This window comes from Salarias fasciatus, chromosome 5 (assembly GCF_902148845.1).
Source record: "Salarias fasciatus chromosome 5, fSalaFa1.1, whole genome shotgun sequence".
Taxonomy (NCBI): domain Eukaryota; kingdom Metazoa; phylum Chordata; class Actinopteri; order Blenniiformes; family Blenniidae; genus Salarias; species Salarias fasciatus.
In genome coordinates, this window is record NC_043749.1 from 19,501,289 (window position 1) to 19,519,981 (window position 18,693).

Genomic DNA, 18,693 nt, shown 5'->3' on the forward strand with positions numbered 1-18,693 from the left:
AATATTCATGTTGTGCCACATTAATATATGCAACAACACATTTTTCTTGTTTCCGCATGGATCTGCTGTATAATTTCCCAGAAAACCCGAGTTTCAGGGTTGAAAGAATAATTCACCTCTCACCTCCCTGGTGAGAAAAAACATATATTAGAGGATTAAATATTGAGATAGAATTACCACAGGACCCTGTTGTTAGTTGGAGGCTGAGGTGAGAAGGAAGACGTGGATGAGACATGAAAACAAAGCGCACTTGACTTCTTTGTAAATTGAAAAGTAATTATCGCCTCTGCAGCACACAGTGCGATTACACACCAATGAGCTCATCGGTACAAGTTGGAAACTGTAGCTCCCGGGGATTCATGGAATCATCACATGTATCTATCTGAACCTAAAGGTTTCATTTTTAAGCTTCAACTGGCTCCAGTCGGGTTCTACCTTTTCTACAAGCACAATAATAATAATAATGATTTAAAAAGAGAAAATTGTTGAGTATGCCGTGACAAGACAGGGCAGAAGAGCTCAAGCTGTCGCACTTGTAGAGATTAATGGAGGTTATCTGGATGTGTGTTTTGGGTTTGAGGGTGTGGTGGACCTGAAGTGGATGGCAGGTGAAGAGGGGGGGACACAGTGGGCCCTTAGCCATCCATCACGGTCCACTGTTTGACTCACCAAACGCCTGTAGTTGAGCTCCCTTTTCCATTATTCATGGCTACAGGAGGCCTGGATGAAGCAGAGCTTTTTATTTTAGCTGGGTTAATAATTCATGGCCTCTCACACAGCCACGGGAAAGCAGCAACAGAGGCACAGACAAGCAGGGGTCCAGGTGGCTAGTAGAACCCGTCAGAACCTCCACTCTTTTTTGATTAGGGAGTCAGCGGGGGTCGCTCCATGCTTGTGGCCTTGCTGCCCCCCCCACAGAGAGCCAGCGAGGGGACGGCTTGTGTTTGCTGGAGGGCGCCGTACCCAAGCTTCCTGGACAGTTAAGCGTCATTCTGAGGAATGAACGGGGGGGCTTTCTGAGCATCCAGCGCAACCTTCTCAAGTCTGGCGTGGGCGCTGCGACGGTTCTTGTGAAGTCCTTTACTCCGTGAGCTAAAAGTCCTCTGAAAGAAGCTTGAGCAGCTCTTTAAAAATGTGCTATCACAAAAAAAATATCAAAGCTATCATTTCTGTTCAGGTCGGCGACTATGGAGCCTCTTGAACGAAAATACACTTTACGTCCCTTTCACAAGTAATACACTAGAGCTTTGTGAATTCACAAGTTGTCAAAGCAAGTCTGAGCAAACATTTGTTCCTTTTTTTAGCTCTGGGTTGAATAATAAAACTGTAATTATCATATTTTCCCATTACTGAGCACCTGCTGCTGTCATTCTGAGCCTCTAAATCTAATATGGAGGATATCCGGCCATTCGCGGCTCGGTCTGATTGTTTTGTATGAGAAGTCTAAAGTGATTTTGGTCGAGTCGCAGCCGAGTTTGACTCTTTATTTCAGTGATTTATGGTTGTAACCTTACTTGTTGAAATGGGCAGAAAAGTAAAGTTTTTTTTTTAGATTCTGGCAGGAGTTACTGTCTTTCAGTTTTACACCTGCCCAGTCCCGGGCAGCCACGCTCAAAATTAGTATTGACCTCTTCTGCAGGAAATTTACAATTGGCTGCGCTGCTGCGCTGCTTGTGTGACACATCAGCTGAGCTGTCGGCACCGTGTGGGTTGATCTGGTCACTGATTCATTCATTGGGTTCGGCTGAAGTTGCATCAGTTAACAGGAGACGTACAGATCACTCCGCAGCTGTTGACGCCCGAGCTTCAGCTACCGTGAGAGACAGCAGCTCTGCAACTCTCCAACGGTCTACACACAAATGTCGGTAAATTTAACAACGCTAACCACTAGCTGAGGCGTTAATGCCAGGAATGTGTGGCGTTATTACTTCATAAAGCATTATTTACAAGACAAAGATGCTACATGAGCTTTTACCTAGTTAAGAGATAATCTATACCTCTTAAGGAAGGCTCAGCTTGATTTCCAATTACGTTATAAAACAGGCTGTTAATTTCTACTTCTTCTTCTTCTTCTTCTGTTGTACACTTAACCTGATACACAAACTCTCTGGAACTAGATTATACGATTTTATCTTTAATGACTTTATAAGGTCTTGAATTTAATGAACCGTTAACTGATGTGGCTGTAAACACAAATTTATGCAAGTCTGTATTTACTGCATTTAGACACTTCATATTGTCGCCACCTCTGAGTCTGACTGTTTTCTTCCTGTTAAAAGGGAATTCATCCACTGTTTCCTGCGCTTGCTCAAGTGAAATAGATCAAATTTTTCTCTGTAAACAGGATTTGAGATGATCATGCTGTATTTGGTGGTAAATTATGCGTCCACCTTGAAGGAGAATTCTACTCCAAATTTAGCAGCCTTGATCATCCATCCATCCATCCATCCATCCATCCATCATGCTTTATTCAGTTCAGACTCGGACGGAGAAGGAGCTGTTCCCAGCTAATAATGGGATAAGGCAGGTTCAGCCTGGCCAGGTCAGCAGTCCATCAGTGAAAACAGAGAGAATCACACACACGTTCACAATTATGGGCAATTTAGAGTGTCAGTCAACCTTAAATGTATGTGTTTTGAGTAAGCTCGGAAGGTTTTAGCTGTTGTAATCAGCTGAGAACATAAAAGCGGCCCTATATAATGCCATGCAGGTAAAACAAGCAGTTAGGTGTTGGAAAGGAACACCTTAAACACCACAATAAATCGTTTCTTCCTTGATGTCCAGCGGTGGCTTTGTTGATGAAAGATGACGGTGTCGTCTCGGCTCGCGATGAAGTTGCGTCAGTAAATCAGACGTGTTAACGCCCTCCAGCCACTTTTCCTCGGACAACTTCAGCTGTTGCCTCTTTCCGTGCATGTCCCCGAGCAGCCCGGTTTTATAGTCCTGCTGGTAATGTCAGGAATTATAACCCTGACAGCTCCTGCTTTTCGGCTCCGATCAATCAGAGGACAGAAAGCAAAAAAAACGCAGTCTTCCCTCTTGACAGGTGAAGAATGCTTTAGAGAATAGTGATGGAAATCTGTCCAAGAGAAATTTATTTTCATGCCATAATGACAATATGTTTTACATGAACTGCACCACAACTGTGAATAAAAGAAGATGTGTATCGCAGCCTTGATGATGAATAAGCTGCTTGAAACGTATCAATCGTTTAGCACCTCTCGCTTCACTGTAACTGCTGGAGGAGTGTGCTGAGATGTCACTGCTAATTAACATACAGCCACGATGGGCATGTATGTAACACCAGATTCATCAAGGCGTCGTCTCCTCACGCCTCACAGTGAGGGTTTAGTTCTACAATGGTTTCAACAACCTATAATATTTTAATTTTATCAATGAGAACATCAGTGAAGATAATTAAAATGCAGAATAAATATTCCATGAAATGCACAGGATGTTTAACTTAAACATCATCTTTCAAGCTTAGGTTCAAAAACACAAGTTCAATCATCTGACCTTGAACTAAACTGGCATTGTGAGTCCGATCTGAACATCCACACTATCAGCAGGTCAAAACTGCCATGAGGGACTCTGCTAACTTCACCCTCCAACACTGCGTGCTGCTGTATGTGTTCATCTGTGCATGCAGGCATATCATGTCTCGTTGACAGTTGTTTCATACCACCGCTACCCAGGAGAGAGGTTTATTTAGTCCAAGGCTCTCTTCTGATGTTTCAAATTTCTAAAAACTAAAGTGAAAAATACACATTTAGTGGCTGTGCTTCTCAAACCGACTTCAACTAGCTAATATATAGGTACAAGAACATCATTTTGAGGTATTTTGCAACGCCTCGTGTTCTTAATGACAAAATTAAACAGCCTTGATATTAATTAGATTAAAATATTTTGTGTCAGCTTGGAAGTCAAACATCTGATTAGCTTAAAGCCATAAGAAATAGCATGAGATGTCCATTGAGTTCAGAAAGAGGAACTAAATCACCGTATTGATTACTGTTTTTTTTTAAGACATTGCTGGAGGAAGAAATCGAGCCTGTTATTTGTGATTTTTAGACAATAGGTCAAGAAAAACGACCAGTGGGAATTAAGAGAGCCATGCATAAAAACTGTGATTATTCAGAAAGGATCAATCCTTTTGTTCCTTTATGTGGATAATGATGAGGATAGACACACACACACGCACACACACACACACACACACACACACACACACACACACACACACACACACACACACACACACACCCCCTCAGTAGCTCTCTATCAAAGGGTGGGTCCTTAGTTTGTTTGTCAATGAGACTTTGAACCACGGCTGACCAGTCAAGTGTGCTCTTTCATCCTGAAGCGGCTTAAGCATCAAACCCCGAGGAGCTGTCTTCTGTTCCACTGACTCTCCTTTGTGTTTTAACTCACCGATAACCCTCACAGTGACGCCCACAATGCCACAGCATGCTAATTACTTCAACAAGCTTTCGCCCGGCTTTGAAGGTTTTATTGCCGCGGACATGTTTAGTTTTAGTTTTTGTTTGTTTAACCTTTCTTCTCCTTCTTCTTTTTTTTTTTTAGCTTTATATTTTTACTGCATGCGTATAAGGTATGAATACACCAGTGTGTTTAATAATGTTTTGATTTAATGAAAAGGCTTAACTCATAGTATGGAGACTGTTTGTCTGCAGCCTGCTGCCGCAACTGTAGCGAGACTGAATCATTTCCATATTCTCTCACACCCTCGGTTCCTGAGGATTGTCACATAGAAGTGAAAATTAAATTGTGCCTCCCCAAACAGCGAGCACTGTGTCATCAGCAGCAGCTCTAAGCGGCTGGAAAAAAAAAAAAAAAATCACACTTCCATGAAATTTTCAGAATTACATCGCTCCGAACAGCGATTGCGTGTGATAAAGCCCCTCGTGGACTCAACTGGTGGAACGCCGCAAACTGCTAACCGAACGACATAACGTGCAGGCGCTCACCCCGGAACACCTGTTCTTATTTCTGTCGATGCGCCTCTGTGTGTGTGTGTGTGTGTGTGTGTGTGTGTTTTTTTTTTTTTTCCTGTGTGTGTTTTAAAGTGCCTCTAACATCACAGGACAAGTCAAAAAGTTACTTGTGTTCTACTTTTTAAAGGGCAAACCGACAAAGAACAGCGTTCACCTTCCAGAGTATTTTTAGAGTTAAAGTAGTACAAACTGCATCTTTCAATCCTTTGGATTAATATTCATGAAAACCTCTGAGAATACTTACGCCGGCAGTGTGCCATCATGAATAATAATACAGCCCGTGTTTGCATGGAAATCATTGACCATGATGTACATTGCATTATTTCTGACTTCTCGCCGCTCACTGTCTTCCCACTTTTTTTTGCCGTGTAACACCACGGATGTTGGAATCATAAGCAGGCCGGCTGGGAATATGAACACCTTGAACCTGTCACACGTCTGACAGATAGACGATTGTTAGATGTGCAGCCCCGGAGCAGCAGCTTGTTTAAATGAGGCAGCTGCAATTTGACGGAGAGCTGAAACCATCCTTCAGCTGGCTGCTGGACAAACACATGAATCAGAGCGCACGAACCCGCGTTCGCCGCTTTCTTATGCCGCACATCAGCGATATGAGATAAACAATCACATTTGCATGCAGCGATGCGCTTCAGGAATGTTTAACCCCGTGGCCTTTGTTATCGTTTTGTTCTTATTATAGTTGAAAAACCGCTCAAGCTTGTTTGGATTTTTCTCTTTTAATGTCATCTTCACTGATCCAGCATGTAGAGCTGAGATGAGGTACATTATGCTCATGTGGGTAAATGAAGAAAAACCAGACATTTAAAAGGTTTTCACCTTTTTTTTTCCCAACATTGTGTTGTCCGTCATTATTCAAAGCATCATTCTCCAACATATACATCACATACTGTATCTTTTTGCCTTCTGTTATATGAATCAATTGTACAGGCAATTTTGTTTTATTTTTATATCAAATAACACTTGTTTAAAAACTATTTCCTCTAATTTGTTGTCATTTGTGTCAGATTTGCTGCCCAAATCAGCATTACTTTGTTTCCCCACCTTCATTTTTCCTTTCTTTTGTTTGCAGGTCACCCGATAGTCGTCTGTTTTGAGCGCGACTCTCATTCAGAGCAAGATGCTATTTCTTCAACCGACATTGAGGACATTCGGATGTCTGTGTTTTAAGCTTTGGAGGAGGCCGGGGACCAACGAGCGCAGTAATCACGGACATTCCAGCGAACGAACGGGCGACCAGGGAGCTTCATAAAAGACTTGCATATCTAAAATCCTGACTTTTGATCCAGCATCAACAGTAGCCGTCTCTGAGCTGTACTGCCCACCAAATCTCTCTTTGTATTATAGTTTTGTTCCTACGAAGTAGAAGACTGAACAATGAGGACATTTATTGATGGACTGTGGATCACATCAGAAGAAGAAGAAAAGATCACCCTCAAGACAAAACCATGTGATGTGAAACTTTTTGTGTTATTTTGGTTTTGTTTTTTTTTTCTTCTTCTCTTGCCACAAAGAGCGCCGGACTCTGAATGCATTTCTGTGTTGAAGATCTAGTGAGATCATAAGCATTTCCATTCCTTTTAGCCTTATGGAGCAGATATCATTTCTGTTTCTGTTTGTTGATTTGAAAGTGGCCATCTCTCTTTTTTCTTCTTTTTAGTTTGTTAAGGCTGTGAAGCTTTTTTTTTTTTTTTTTCCAGAAAAGACAATGCCACAACAATAAAACCCAGAAAAGATGTACTGATGTTTGACTACAAGTTACCAAGGGCCTCACAGAGCTGAGTTCTGCCAAAATGTTTTATTGGTATATGTTGTTTTCGAACCCTGGTAACTATTACTCATTACAAATGTCAATATTATCTCAATAAATCTAACTCGATGGATATGAGTGTTGAGAAACGTGTGTGCTGATGCCATTTGCATATCCGACCGTTGTGCTGTATCGGCAGGAGCTGATGGGACTTGAAATTAGCAGGTCAAGCAAATAATCTGACAAAAAAACAAAAAAAAAACAAAAGAGCAGCAGGCGGAGAAGAGCTCACAGTTAATCAAGGTTGTGTTCACGGTGGAGCTGAAATGTGAAAATCAGCAAATGCAAAAATAGGACACTCAAAAAAAAAAAAAGGGAAAATACAAAAGAGAAAGTCTCACTACACAATTTTTCTCTTGACTTTACAAAAAGCCATCTGAAATCTGGTCCACAGAGGGACGGCTAATTAGCTCTCAGTCTAAAACAACACTAATCCTGTCTGATTCATCTCCTAAATTAGATGTTGGTGTCATCCAAGCCTTCATTCATTGTGTTAAAATTAAAGTTACCCATTGCCAACCAAACTTTTTTTTTCTTCCTCTTTGGTCCAAATCATTTCCCAGAGGACATTGCCTGTCAGAGGCATTGTAACTATGTGTCATTAAAAGCTTAAAAAACACCTCTTCGGAGGGAGCCAGGCTTGGTTCTGTGAAGCGGGAAGGTTTGGAGATAATTGATGTATGAAAAAAACAACCAAAAAAAAAAAAAGATTATTTAGCTGCAATCCATCTGAATGAGTTTGATGTTCGTGCAGTAATTCTGGCATGTGCAGTGTGGTCATCATTTCAGAAATCAACATGAAGCTTTATTAGTCTCACAGGTTGGCAAACAGTTGATGTGTTTATTTTTCACCTGCATAACGTTAATGTACACCGTAGAGATCAGAGGCCAGCACACATAAAGCAGGAGCCCCTCCTCTCCTATGAAAATAAAATATCTTTTTGAAATGCTAATTCTCGGCATAGCTGTCATGTTCATGACTCCAAGAGACGATAGGAATAACCTCTGTTTAAGCCGCACAGCGCAAACGGTGAAAATGTGAAATTACGAAAAAACAGAAATGTTTAATTAGATGAGAGACACAAGCGGTTGGTTGTAAGAGAGCGTCTAGACTGCAAATAAACCATCCCCTTTGTCGGGCATTTCACATTTTGTACGTCAATTTCTGCCTGTAATTGAAACGGTACATTCACTACAGAACACTTCTTATTCTAAACACAATTAATTAGGCAAAAATGTGGAAAGCTCCGTCCCAAAGATCAGCCTCACGGGACTGCTGCTGAGGGGGAGGACTGCGAGGGGTTGCTATGGTTAGCAATCCAGGTTGCCTCTTGTTTGGTTAGAAATCATTAAATTACAGTAATGACTAATTTCTCATTCCTGCATGCAATTCGCCGGAGACTAGCATGGATTTAATAAAGAGCTGGCGATGAATTACAAACAGGCGCACGGCTGTGGGAAGGCTACGTGATTATACAGAGTAATTCAAAGTGCATTAATAAAACAATACAGAAACATTGCTAAATCATTTGAGATAAAGGATATTTGCATAATTCATTAAGATTAATCAGACCAGGCAATCTACCACAGTGCTCCAAGGAAAAGAGAGAGAGAAGACATGAAGCCAATCCCTTGGAAAAACCCTTTCTATCTACAAACAATGATACAAATCTACCCTTGGATCAGAGAATTAACCTCTGTGCACTTTACAGCCCCTGCAGTGCCGAAACACAATCCTTCAGTCATTCACCTTTATGTGGGCTAATATTCTATTAATAATGAAAGATCTTTTCATACCACGGCTCCTCTGGGTTTTGCCGCTCTGCCATAAAAGACCTTCACAAAAGTTAAATGGAAATGCACTCTGCATGTTGGGAAACCACAGTGCGGCTCCGAGGTCTGGCTGTTTGACAATTTTTGTGGACTGCTATTGACTTGTAGGTTTCAGGCGGGCTGGGCCGTCATGATGGGGCTCGTTTTGTGAGAGATTCACCGATCACTCTGGCAAGAAATCACCTCAAACCGATGCGATGTTCACACAGTCGAGATCAGGTTTCACTGGTTTTAAAGGAATGCTTCAACATTTTGCCTTCAGCTGAGTCGATTCCAAGGTCAAAAGTGCAAATGCAGAAATGGCCAGTTTCTTCCAAAGGTGATATTGGAGGAAAGTGCATGCGCAGAATGTGAGCCGTCACACTGCAGCGTGACAAACGATGAGTCATGTTATAATTTTCTGCCCAACGACCCTGTTTTTCGCTTTTGTTTTTTTCTCCTGCCAAAGCCAGATCCCCCTGCTGAGCAGGCAGACTTCTTCTTCAGGAGAATCTTTTTTTTCTCTCATGGTTGTCACCAAGAAAACAGGCTCTGGTGTCTTCAGTTTTCAGTTTCAGAAACAAAATTGGACCCATACAGTTTAAGCACTGCTAAAAGCTCTGAGTGTAACATCAATATTGGCTTTCGCGGCTTTAAAGTCCTGCGAATCCTGTGAATCACGGCTGAGATGAGGACAATGTTTTCAGTCAACAGTGCTGAAAGCTCCTGATTCATCCAGTTAAACTGGTGATTCAGTGGAACCAGCTGACTTTGAAGACATGTTTAGAGATTCACTGAACACCTCCAGCGCCTCTTTCATGTCTGCTGGATGAATCTGTCACTGTAGCCAATTACATTTCATTACCGGGCAGATTTCTTTCTAATTCAGCATTTTTTTTCTTCTGTTAAAATATTCAGCATCCTCTCTATTTTCTTCTTATCAGGTGGGAAAATACCCTGGAAATTGCATTTAAATTGTCCTGGACATTAAACTTCTCCAGTATAACTCCTTCTAATGGGATTTTTTTTGAGATGTGTTATACTGTGTAGGTTATTAACTCATAGCTAGTTTCATTGCAGTTTTTACAGACTGATGCCTCTGAAGCTGTTGATTTAAATCCTCCATTTCTCCCCCCGTGGAATAAATTCCCTGGTCAGCTATCTGGAGGAGAGAATAATATTACCAAAATGGCATTTTCTCAGTGTGGTCAGAAAGGTGCCAGCATCTTATTGGAAGCAGATGACGCTGACTCACCAGTCCTATTATTATCTGAAGTCTAAAGCTTCATCTCAACCTCATCAGAGAGTTCTATTTCTAGAATTTACTATTTATTAGGAAATATCTCCAGTTAATCAATTAAATACTAAAGTTGATATAATTCAGAAAGCGCTAACTGCCAATTAGAGTGCATCTGAGCCTAATCCGAATCAAACAAGATTACAATCAGAGCTCTGTGAAGACAATTCTCCATCTCACAAAGAAAAAAAAAAACGTCTTACAACACAGTGCATATTTAGATTTAAATGACGCAGGACTTCCACCTCACGAAATGTGCATCCCAAAAAAACAAAGCTCTCCGTTACACAAACACCATCTGGTGGGTTTGCCGGGGCTTTATCTTGACAGGACGAATTAGTTTGAAAAACTGTCAGATACACCAAGCGAAATTAGATTTCCTCATTTCATAATGAAGGCTGACAGACTGTAATGAAAAAGCACTCGATCTTGAAAACACCCCAGATGAACTGTAAAAGTCTGCCTGCAAAAACTTTCCCCCCTTTTTTTTTTTTTTTCTTTAAAGATCTAATTGTGTTATTCACTCTTTTCAATATCAGAGGTATTTTTCCTCCATAAATTGGATGTTCTAATTCAGTTTTGCTTGGAGTTTGATGTTATTTCTGACGGCTGCTTGTGTTATTCTTGTCAACTGTAAGCAGTTTATTTTCAAGTGAGTTGTACGTCTTTCTTTCTCTCTCTCTCTCTCTCTCTCTCTCTCTCTCTCTCTCTCTCTCTCTCTCTCTCTCTCTCTCTCTCTCTCTCTCTGTGCATTGCTGTGACCTGAGGCATAATGGGATTATCCTGCTCAAGGCAAGACGCAGACGCCTTGAATTCTAATATCAAAGTATTCCTGGCTGTACCTGACACCTCCTCCTCTCTGTGTTTCTCATGCCTGACTGGACTGAGAGGCGATTAGCTCATGAATCACAACACTGCCTGCAAGCCGCTTCATCGCTCATTCACACGTTCTGCTGCGGCTTCCGACCCAAACTATATTCCTTCCTTTCACCCTCCCCGTACTGTACTCTCACAAACGCCGCCGACGCGTTCTGCGTGAAGCGAGTGTCAGCTGATCATACCGTGTTTATTTACCCCAAAAAAAAAAAATGCCGCGGAGCGGTCGGGGCGAAACGCTCGGCTCAGCAAGTCGGGAGCCGCGCAGCGTCCTGCAGGCGCCGTTTCCAAGTACAGTGTTGACAAGACATTAGTGCTGGCCGGTGCATTTGCTCTTGCCTCTCATCAGAGACCCTCTCAGCTCCCACACTGCATTATCACAATGCCCCCAGGTCAGTGGAAGGGCCTGCTGTAATTTGAAAAGGAAATTATCTTTTGTGGAACTTACTCAGACGGACCCAAAGTATAGGGGGAGAAGGAGGAGGCTGGGCGGGTGTCAACAGGCAGGGGGAGGGGGAGGGGGAGGGGGGGTTTGATAGGAAGGTGAAAAATTCTTCTTCCTGTCTTGGCAGCCTGTGAACGGGTTAATGGGAGCGAGGTTTGCAATGAGCTGATGTCTATCTGGGCGGGCAGAGACACACTAAATGACATTCTGATGGATTTCTAACTGACTTTTTTCTCCTTGGCCCCATTTTGCAATACGTAACCGCGCATTTATTTATTTATTTATCTCATTTCTTGACGCTCTAAATAGAATCCATTTGGCTGCTAATGGTCAGGTTGCTCTGCAGCAGCAGCGGGGGCAGTCCCACTGCGACACTTCATGATTGAGGGAACCAGGACACCATGCTAATGAAATCAAAGTGTCTTTGTTTCGTTCTTTCAGAGGTCGGCGGGGTCAATGGACTGTCACCCTGCTGAAAGGGGGCCTCCATCGTGTTTGTCTTCTCCAAAGTACAGAAATACAGCTGCCTCACTCTTTACTGAAAACTAGATAATCTATCTGTACATGAAGAACATCCAATGGATCATTTAATGCAGCAACGCATTCAATAACGAAATGTCAAAACATACAAAGATGTCTTAAACCACATGTCAGTAAAAATGACACATGAATTTCAAATTGCTGCACAGACTAAGTGATTAAATGGCCATGTTGGATGGATGGATGGATGACTTCACTCAGTTTTTTAATGTGTTCCATACTGCCAACAGTCCTGAAATGTTGTAAATTGTCAAAAGATTTTTTGATTGTTCATAACTAAAAGAACATTTGTTAACATGATACCACACTGCGCTGAGGTGATGAATAAAATACGGTGCGATCAAAAACCAGGGTTTCATCCTGACGTAACAGCAGGCTTCAGACTTCCACTGTCGTCTGAACCGGTGTTTTTGAAGAATCCCCTTCAGTGGAGCTGAGTGGGCTCCACCTTAATAAGCACTCACAGCCGCTCTGCCACTCAGCTATGAAATATACATACGTTCTGAAAGCTGAAATCTGCCTTCTGCCGCCTCTGCATTTCAAATAAATGCTAAATTTGTCAACCTGCGGCAAACGATTAACGCTGAATTGTTTAATTTAGTCCCATCATTTGATGCTATTTTATATTGTTATCACTCTGTGGCTGACGGACATTCAGGCGCTGCCCTTTAATAGCCAGATGGAAGCGTACAGGTGGACCTAGGTGATTAATACAAATGATTTATCAAAGTAAATAGCTGGAGACGCTCACGCTCGTCTTCAAGCCAAAGAATGATTTAAGATCAGCAGCCCGTGAGGTACTGGGGGAACTTCCTCCAACAGATGTTCCTGACTAATTATCTATTGTAGCGCAGATCCCACAATCCCTCAGTTCCTCTGTTACCTTCCGGTGGGAGCCTGGTCATCCCTGCTTCATATCCTTGGCTTGGGCTTCACTTACCTGGAGCGCTCCCATCCATCTGCGAAGGGAAGCAGAGAGTCGCGCGGCGGAGCCCAGCAGCAACATATAGCACACCTTTAGCTGTCATTTTCAAGTGCAAACAGCCCCTTCTCCATATTCCTGTTCAGGATCAGCAGGAGAGGAGTTATATAAAGTGCAACGGTCTACAGCTGTTATGTTTCAGTGCACTTTGTGAACCGCAGAGGTGGAGTGTGCACGGATGAAGACATGCGGTTATTTATGGGAACAGACCCGCGAACGCACTCGCTAGATCGATACTTCAGAGTCAATTCCATTCAGGCTTCATTCAGGCATTCAATTCAACAAGTAGAATCAACTCAATAAATGCTTCAAAAACATGAAAGAGAAATACACAAGTTTACCGTTGTAAGCCCTGCAAGCAGATGCGACTTGATTTGGCAGAGGAATTAACATGATGCGAATCCCTTTTCGGAGGAGTTCAGCATCTGAAATGAAAATGAATTTTCCGCTCTTAACATCACTCCTTACAATGAGCATGTTGGCACATTTTATTCCCGATGAATAATTTAACAAAAAGAGCATTTACATGGAGCGCAAATTGAAACGGTTGCGCATGCTTTCGCAAACACGGCCTGAATATTTCAGGCGGTGAGTTTAGCTGCATCACATGGAAGGACAGGATACCTCGGCTCCTGTCAGCCGTCTGAACCTCCCCTGTCTTTACGAGCGTCTTCCACTCGGACTAATGGACTGGCTGGTCGAGAAAAACCCTTCTAAGACGCAGAGAGAACTCGAGCAGCGCCCGAGACAACCCGAGCCGGGGCAGAGTGGGGCTGGAATGGATTAAGATATGCCTGGCTGCCTTTCGCAGTCCTGTCAATGTGGGCTGGGTGTTTTTGCAGCACAGATCAGAGAGACACAGGAAGGTCATCGCCGCTGGGAAAAGGAGGCAGTGAAAATATTGTCCTGACAAGATGTAGAGTGACTTTTGCAACCCGAGGCTCGTGTTTCAGATTAAACCACGTTGGCTGATAGAGGAGGTGAAGTCAAAGGAGGTGTAAACGAGGGATGTGAAGGGTGTTGATGCCGCCACCTTCGAATTAGCAGACTCTTCCTTCATGCGAGGAGAATTTAACCAAACAAATTATGAAGCATCTCTGAATCTTCCTTGAATTTATTAAATTTAACAATCATGACAAATGTAATCAATGAAATCAAAATTAGAAATAACCACATTATAACACGTCTGTAGGCCAGAAATACTGAGAAATGTATTTGGATTCTCTTTCAAACACACAAGTGGAAAAAGCAAAACAAAAAAAAAAGCACCAATATCACAACATAAAGAAAACAATACAATAAATGACTGTGTGCTGTCACCACTAAGTTATAACATAAAGAAATGGTGAACGGTAAATGGACTACAAATATATAGTGCTTTTTATGCTGCTGGAGCAATGTTGCAAATCACATTTACCCATTCACACACACACACATTCACACACCAGTGGAAATGAACTCCTCACAAGTCACCACAGTGCATCAAGTGACGACGATCCACTGCAGCATCACTTAAAAAAATCTTCATTTATCTAAGTGAAAACTTTGGCTGCAATCAGGGAAAGGGGAGTTTTCCCTTTTTGAAAATAAATGTGTTTTCCTTCAGTAATCAGTGATTTCTTTCTGTGGGCAAAACTTTGAAATCATTATTTCAGGCATGAGACAGAATGACAAACCTGTTTTCCTTTTCAAATATTCATCTTACAAACCACTGAGCTTATTTTTTACTTTCTTTGTTGCATAATTTTAGGAGTGGGGAGTTCATTAACTCATGCTGCTGTTGAAGAAGACATGGGAGTTTTTATAACAACTTGTGAATCATATTTCCAAACAGCTCAGTGGAAATCTGAAAAATGAACTGAAAGCATGCAGATTCATTATAGATAGACACAATTCAATAATAGAGAAATGCCCTTTTTTTTCTGCCTGAGGGAGAAATGTCTTCTAAGTGAGTACACTTTGATGCTCTTTACTGGATTTCTCTAGTTTGTTTGTTTTCGTTATTGCTCATTAGGCCTGCTGGTTGTGGAAACATTATGCAGGTTTTCCTTTTTATATCTCGGCGCTTTGGCAGTTCAGGTTTGGCGCTGGCACGGGCCAGAAAGGCCTCGGCAGCGTTCTTCATCAGTTTTGGCTGATTCAGGGTTGTTAGCCATTTTTAATTTCCCATTAGACTCACCAAAAACTGTATTCATGTTCCCTCTCAGGTAACTCATTATTTACCGTGATGCATGCGAGATAGTAAGCGAGGGCCGCTTGCCAAGAGTTGGTTAGCAGTTTATGCATAAAAGAAATACAGAGTGGAGCAGATGGTTACATTAGGGACTGATGATACTGACACAATGCAGGGTGTGAAAATGTCTGCATGCTTGTGTGCAGGTGTGAATAAATTACACCTCTGCTATAACACAGACCGACGATGACATGGACAGAGCATGTACTTCCTGACATTAATTGTGTGTTTTTGCGAAATAAAAACCCGTTTCCAAATTTTCCGAGCTGACTGAGCCGATCCGGGATGATTTTGAGCGTTATGAAGGGGAGCGTTTGCTCATGGAGATGGCACACACTCGCCTGTGGTGTCCGAACAAGCCCGACAGAAGGCTCGCTCCCCTCCACGCTGCAGGACTTCACTTCCATTAAACTCTGGGCGAGTTTCAGCACACTCGCCTTTGTTCTCCGATCAGTGCCACCATTTTTTTTTTTACCAGCACTCCATGCGGTTCACCAATGAAGATGGCATCATGAAGAACGTGCAAAGGTAAGGTTACATTACAGCAGAGGGAGTAAATAAAACTGCATCGGTAGAAACGGTCTATTTGGCTGCTCCCCTTGTAAGACGTTCACATTAAAAGGGTCAGCAAGGCAGAGGAACATCTCCCGTCAATAAGTTTGTGAGTCCCTTCTGTTGTCCGTGCTCTCGCACCCCCCCACCTGCCTTTCTCTCTGCAGGTATCGCTGGCTGTGAAGCTAAAAGTTCCTGATCCTGTTTGCGGTCTCATTAACTTGCACCACATTGATTATTATCCTGTGTTTCAATTAGCAGTTTGTTTTCTCTTCCCAATTTCTTTCTTTTCTTGCCAACCCTGTACTTGAACCTGTTCAGGCAGACTGCTGCTACCTCTAAGTCTGATTCTACTGTTTCTTCTTCTTCTTGCATGAAGGGTGTTTTCCCTTTTTCTCGCGCTGTGTGGCAAATCCCTTTGTGGGATTATTCAATTTGTGTTAACGACTGTGAACCTACTATAATGTAATTGTTGGTGTTTGTGTTCCCAGTGGATTGAAGCACCTTGCATTGCAGCTTTCTGCCACAGTGTAAAGGACTTTGATGCTGCTGAAGTGGAGGAAATGTGCCATATGAATGAAGCCCAAGTACAGTGTGACTCCAACCTGGAATAGATTGAAACGTATCACCGATGTTAAAGTTACGCTACTTTCATCACATGATCGGTGAGTTTTCTTTTTCATAAATGAACAGGAGGAAATACATTTTTCTCAACATTGTAAGATTAAATCACACCGCGCCTCCTTTCTTCAGGAGCTGGAAGCATCTCTCACCAGCAAGGGATTCATTCATCAAACCTGTTATTGATTAAAAAGCTGTCAATTCAGGTTTTGTTATTCTTTTTTTAATTTATGGCTTTATTTTTTGTTGTGAAACCTCTTCTTTTTATTTGAACAGGCTGGAATTACACTGAGCCTTGAGACACGATGTCAGTGCTTTTTTTAAATGACACAAAGCACTGGCACATCTGGGTCTCAGAATGAGTATTGTGTTATAGTGAATGAATACGTAGCTGAGAGGCCGACACACAAAAGGGATCAAACGAGTGTTTGACTGATGATTTATTGACTGATTCTGTGTTGTGACTCACCATCGAGTGACATTTTCATAGGAAACGGTCGGAATGTGAACAAAGCTTCCCGTCCATTTTGAAAGTAAATCATCCAAAGTGAAAACCATCAACCGGAAATATCAGAAAAACAAACTTCGACATCAATAACAAAATAAATGTGAGAAACATAAGGAAATAAATGGGTGGCAAATTTATTTCAGTTTTGCCAACAGAATCTAGTCATTGAGTTTATCTGACAGTGAAAGAGTTAATGAACTAAAAGTATACTCTCTGAAATGTACTCAAGTACAAAAGTGAAATGCAGAAAAAATATTGTTAATTGTGTTAATACACAATTTTAAGGCATATCAGATATTTAAACATTTGAATTTTACTCTAACTCAAAAACACCAAAATTCTTAATAGTCAGATATAAATGCAACTTAATTACTGTTAAATGAATCAGCCACTGCAGCTTCACCATGGATCACTGTTAGCTGCTTTTTATTTAACTTTAACTGTGATTTTCCCTCATAGAGGTCAAAGGATTATCAAGCTTGTCGGAAGTAAAGAGTACAGACACCTATGCTCAAAGTCGTCTGAAAAATAAATAAGGATATTATAAACATCTACTTAAGTACAGTAACAAAGTGCAAATCTTTTATGGCATTTACTTTTTCTAAAGGGTTTTGAATCCATGACAGTGTCTGAATATTTCCACCGATCACAAATGCAAATCTTGCAGCAAAGGTTGAAGCTGAGTTGAAGTAAACTCTAAGGTTTCCATCATGCAAACACCTCTTTCACATCATTAGAATATGTCTTTTCATGATGTGAAGATCTGATGTTATGTTTTTCATCTTTTCAAGGATGGCAAACATACCAGACATGAAAGTAGTAATCAGTGTGAAGATGAAAAGAACCAAAGGAGCCCTCATGGATGAACCTCTGAGGGGCTGGAGACATTGCAATTATAGAAACTATTGACTTGTGTTTCCCAAGGTATGATCAATTGCAGTAAAATAATGACATCTCGTGTTGTTTTTGACCCATTCACTGCAAAGGCAATTTATTTTGTGTGACAGCAGGCTTGCAAGGGACAACTTAGCTGATGTGTGCCAGAGATCACAGGGAGGAGGGTTTTCAGCCGGAAAGACGGAGAAGAGAAGCGGAAGAAAGGTCGCTACTTTACAGGTTCGCCCACATTAACCTCTCGGTGGATCCCTTCCCTCACACACCATTCAGCAACAGCAATTTAATTTGAGCATTTTAATCACACAGCCATATTATTTATGTTTTTGAGACTGAACAACCTTCACAGATTTATTGCATTCAGTATACTTTCTGATAAAAAGACTTAAAGCTATTGTCAAAATTCTATAAGATGTGTCGGGTCACAGTCCGTGTGTGTGGCGTGTTCTCACACTGGCTTGTGGCTCCACCCTCCGTGTGTCCTCACCTTGATTACCCTTGAGCGTCAGCAGCTGTGCCTCATTCTCTCCCCACTCCCAATGTGCTCATGAGCGGCGTCCTCAGTCTTGCCAGTTGCCAGTTGTCTCTCATGTCTGCATCTGTTTGGGGAGCGTCTGTGCCAGCCTCTACCCTCGCCTCGTAAGTTTTCCTCTTGTACCTGCTCGACGGGTTTTCTGCAAACCGATCCCTAGTCGTCTTTTGACTAAGCATAAACTGACAAAACCCATGTTCCACCCTCTGCCTGGGTTCCTGACATTATGATTTAAAGGTCAAAGGTTAATGAAGAGCAACAAGTATTTTTCTAAAAGCCAAATCACCTACAGTCATTAATCTTTGTTTCAGGTTTGTAGTGCAGTCTTCCTTGGAGTTGTAATGTGCTCGTATAAATCCCCAATGCAAAATATATATAGATTCATATAAACGACTAATTCAAAATAATTTGTGATTTGTGTAATCTATCTTCACAGGCTATCCCCGCAAAAATATTCAATTAAAAATACATTAATTATATTAATGTAATGGCCTAGTAAGTGCTTTTGTAAGTTATTTAAAAAAAATCATTTAAAAATCTTTCAAATCTAAATAATAG

The 18,693-nt window shown here is 41.7% G+C and overlaps 1 protein-coding gene across 1 annotated transcript in view; it reads left to right on the forward strand.

Moving 5' to 3' along the window:
* Positions 1 to 7,033, forward strand: part of tafa3a (TAFA chemokine like family member 3a) — a 100,413-nt gene extending 93,380 nt beyond the window's left edge. The window contains exon 5 of the mRNA XM_030091340.1: positions 6,106 to 7,033. Within this exon, the coding sequence (XP_029947200.1) occupies positions 6,106 to 6,117 (12 nt within the window). The 3' untranslated portion in view covers positions 6,118 to 7,033. The remainder of the gene's footprint in view (positions 1 to 6,105) is intronic.
* The last annotated feature ends 11,660 nt before the right edge of the window (positions 7,034 to 18,693 follow it).